We start from the raw sequence: 4281 nt of genomic DNA on the forward strand, positions 1-4281 counted from the left end.
CTTCTCCCTTCTCAAAGCACACACGAGATGGGTACAAAATTTTCGGGCAGGCCGAGATGTCAACATTGTCCCTTTGAGACAGTTGCCTCACTCGGAGCTCTGAGGGGACAGCACGTGTCTGTAGTTGGCCGTGTCCACCTTGGCAGGCCACATGCATAATAGGACCAATAGCACTAGCAGACGTTTTTGCCCTGGGTGTGTTCATGGGCCTCTGCGAGACCCACAAGAGCTGTGATTTGAGAACTTCAAAGTGAAGGCATTTTTTTTTTATCAGAACTCTGCTTCTTCGTTCCTCATGTAAGCAAGTGGGAGGGAACTGGAAGAAAGGGATTGGGGTGGCAGGGCCCTAGGGAGGCAATGCAAAGTAAACAGAACGGTCCACCTTATTTTTAGTGTCTTACTGCAGTTAGTGTTTGGATCATAGGGCCATTCAGTGAAGTTGCCTCAAAGTGATCAACCACGGGGCCACTGTGTGAGAAAGTCCTTTGGCCACGTGCAGACTGTAAATCTCATTGAGGAGCCATGAGATGGATGGATGCCCCGTGATCACAGACAAGGCTGAGGAACGCCCAAGGTCACGGCTTCCTCCAGCACCAGAGCTTTTGTTCACATTGATCTGACCCAGCAAACAGCACGCACAGTTTCTAACCACAAAGACCAGTCGGTGCTTTAGGAAAAGCACTGTGTGTTTATTGTGAATTTCTCTAATGATGATTATGGAGCGTTTGGAAAATACAAAAAAATAAAAAAGAAAACATTTACCCATAATTACAATGTCGAAAAAAATACCCTTAACATTTGGATGTCCTTCACAGAAATCTGTTTTTCCATGCATTTATGTATAAACTTTAAGAAAAATTTGAATCATAATGAAAACTTTTTATCATGTTCTTTTTACACTTACAAGCATATTTTTATATCAGTAGATTATTAAAAATACTGTTTTAAGTGGACAAATAAGATTCCGTCCTATAGATGCACCATAATTTATTTAACCATTTTGTCGAACATTTCAGTAGTTTCTACATTTCTGTACGTGTGTTATAAATAATAGCAGCATGTGTGTTTAGGGGAGACAATCCGGGGAGTGGATTTTTGACATCTCGGTGGGAGAGTCAGCACTGTCCATCGTCCTACCGCTAAATCCCAGATACGTGAGCGTGGGTGCAAGGACATTATATTTTTGTGCATGGGTGGGATGTGGTGCCATGTTTTGATACTTAAAAGTAGAGAATCTCTAAGCTCCCCAGTAATACCTAGCCCTTTGAGCACCAATCCATTGAAGGATCGATATTTCCTTCTCATATGTTTATAAACACACTGGTGAGGGTAGTTGACTCCTGAGGGAAATCCATAGCTACCGTTCTCTAAGTCCTGTCCAGTGCTGTTCAATTTGGATCGGATGCCTTTGGCCGTCTTCCTGCCTGGGGCCCTTTGGTGCTCACAGCTGCTTCTCTTCTCTCCCCTGTAGTTACTGGGGCTTCCGGATGCAGATGACGACGCGTTGGAAGAGTACAGTGCAGACGTGGAAGAGGAGGAACCAGAAGCAGACCACCCCCAAATGGGGGTCAGTCAGCAGTAAACTTGCCAGGGCGCTCATCTGAGAAGGCGAGTGAGCCCCGTGGTACCCGAGGTGGGGTCATGTGCTCCTGGGTTAGCATTTTGCATTAGTACTTCGAAACTGGACGTCTGACTCCCAGCATCTAAATTAAGATGAAATAACCTTTCAGTGACCACAAAATATCTGGGATGAGCGATGCTCAGAAGTGACCTGAATCTTACTCCCGTTTCAGTGGGTTTCTATGGAGTTGTCTGGTCCCCTTGGCCATTTTGAATTTAGAGTCCATTTCCTGGCTGACAGTTCTCTCTTGAGCTTATGTTGGAGAACTAAACATTCGCTGACTCGAATGTAGAGAACTCTGAATGTGTGAAGGATATGTTTTGAGTCCTCACAGGTGACGTGACTGAGGGAAAAAGCATGGCAGAGAAGAAATGCAGTCTGCACTTTTTATGTACCTTGTACGTGTCGTAAGTGAAAGGTTTTGCTTATAAAGCATGAGTTTTAATATCTAGTCATTAAATTGCACAAGTGCAAATACAAGGGCAGAAAAAGATAATCACTTAGCTTTGGATGAAGAGGGTAAAAGAGGCAAAGAAGCCTTTGTTTCACGTGTGCTGCCATTATCGAGTTACCTAGGTCTGTGGCCACTGGTTCATGGTTAAGTGTAGACATACTTGCATGTTCAGTTATTTTAAAACATGCTAATTCCAAAGCCACTTGTAAAGTCTTAATAGTGGGAAATCTAAATGGGGTGACATAAGTTGTCGGTTTCTTTAAAATGTTTATAAACCGTCCCATATATGAAATGAAACATTTACCTTCTCTATTTATAATGAGATGGCAACTTATTAAAATCATGAAAACATCCAGAATCCAAGTGCCACATCAACTTCGAAGCCATAGATAAATTTAATGGGAAAATAAACCAGGATAAAAAAATTTTGAGAATATGATGGAATCCTTCTTTACTTTCTTAATCTGTCTTTTATTCTTTTTTAAAAAAAAAAGTCAAGAAAAGGATCCCACGGTACGATTTATGAAAAATTGTAATCAAGTGCTTTGAGGAACCTAATTGTGAATTTTTAAAGCGATACGAAAGTGGGAATCTTTTCATCGTGGGTTCACTTGGTTCAAAGGAGAAGTTTCAGTGATCAGAATTCTCAGACAACTCACAGGAACAACTGTTGTTATCACTTGGCCAACAAATGCTTGTAGGGGAATCCTTTGCATTGCTAACATGGACTGATTTAAAACATGCATTTTCTTGGACTGCTCTGCATCTCTGGTTCTAACAATGTAGGATGCCGAATGCCTCTCTTACTTCACTTGACTAAATGTAGCATCTGGGGTAGGAATGTTTTTAACATGCGTGCTTGTTGTCAGAGTTTTGGATTAAAAATAAAAAGCAGCAGCAGCAGAGGCCACAGAGCTTATGGGAGTCTCGTGTATCGTCCAGGCTTGGTGTAAACCCGATTCTCTCAACATTTTCTGTTTAATTGGTCCTCTGAGGAGCGTGGCTGCACGTGGTCAAACTGTGTACTGCAGTTTTAAGTCAGTGGGTAAAACAATATAGTGATTTCCATTGGTGATTTAGTACCCATGTTTTTTCTTTTCTTGGAAAAACATATTCAAGGTTAATTCCAAGTAAAATGAATTTCCTTCCAAGACGCCCATTAAAACAAACCTTGATATTTTATCCAGTGGGGCAAATATATTCCGTGCTTTGTTCCCTCGCCTGTGTTCTGATGGGCTCTGTACCTGAGCACAGGTGTTTGGGAAGCTGTACCTTCTATAGATAATACTCTGGTTTGGTCACCTTTGATTTAACACAATAGGCCAAAAGAATGACTTCTGGAACTGAAATGATGAAGCTTGACTAGCTTGCTCCATTTAAAGGTAAACCGGAATTTTATACGCAGGGGCTTAAAACCTAAATTTGCATATGTTTGAAAATGAAATGGACATTAACATAAAATGTATTTTATCAAAAAAGTGTTCAGGCTTTGACCGAATGCTTTTCAGAATTATTATGTTAATGTTCTCTATACCCAAACATTGAGCTGAGGTAGGCTCACCAGTTCAGTGGGTTGAGGAGAAACTGGTCTTTTTTCGGCCCCAGGGGTAGGGGGACAGCATCGCCGTCTGTTACTTATTTTCATGGCAAAACTCCAAAAGGCATTAGCAAATCGGACCTTTTCCTCTAAAACTCCCTTTCTTGTGTGCGCAGCCCGCCAGTGCTGGCTGACGCGTGCGCACACGCTCGGGTCGTGAGTGGCACTGAGTTTGCGTAGAGCTTCCCTTCACCCGGTCGGTCAGTGAGTCAGGCAGCCTGTGGTTTCTGTTTCGGAAAAGGTTCCATGGCTGGACCAGTCCTGACTTTAGCAGACATATAAACCCACTTACCAGGAGGCAGCGTTGCACAGGGGGAGGAGAATCGACCCAGGTGGTGAGAGAGATACCTGGGTTCTCGTGCTGACTCTGCCAGTGACCGCGGGACCTTGGGCATGCCACTTAACTTCCCTGAAACGAAGGATGTTTGCCCTTCCTGCTTTAACTACTGTTCTTCCATATCTGCCTTACGATGTGTGTGGGTGTGAAGAGCAACAGTCAAGGAAGCCGTAACGGCGATGAGAAGGAAAGACGTTTTGAATCTCACTGTCGTAGGGTCCTGGCCACAGCAGTACCTGTTTCTGTTGGTCTATGGGGGTCCAAACCCTCTG

The 4281-nt window shown here is 43.2% G+C and overlaps 1 protein-coding gene across 1 annotated transcript in view; it reads left to right on the top strand.

Annotated features, from left to right (window-relative positions):
- MTURN (maturin, neural progenitor differentiation regulator homolog) overlaps window positions 1-3093 on the top strand; it is a 25319-nt gene extending 22226 nt beyond the window's left edge. The window contains exon 3 of the mRNA XM_011361715.2: window positions 1472-3093. Coding sequence (XP_011360017.1) covers window positions 1472-1582 — 111 coding nt within the window. The 3' untranslated portion in view covers window positions 1583-3093. The remainder of the gene's footprint in view (window positions 1-1471) is intronic.
- Window positions 3094-4281: the final 1188 nt, after the last annotated feature.

Source organism: Pteropus vampyrus, unplaced genomic scaffold (assembly GCF_000151845.1).
Source record: "Pteropus vampyrus isolate Shadow unplaced genomic scaffold, Pvam_2.0 Scaffold69, whole genome shotgun sequence".
NCBI lineage: Eukaryota > Metazoa > Chordata > Mammalia > Chiroptera > Pteropodidae > Pteropus > Pteropus vampyrus.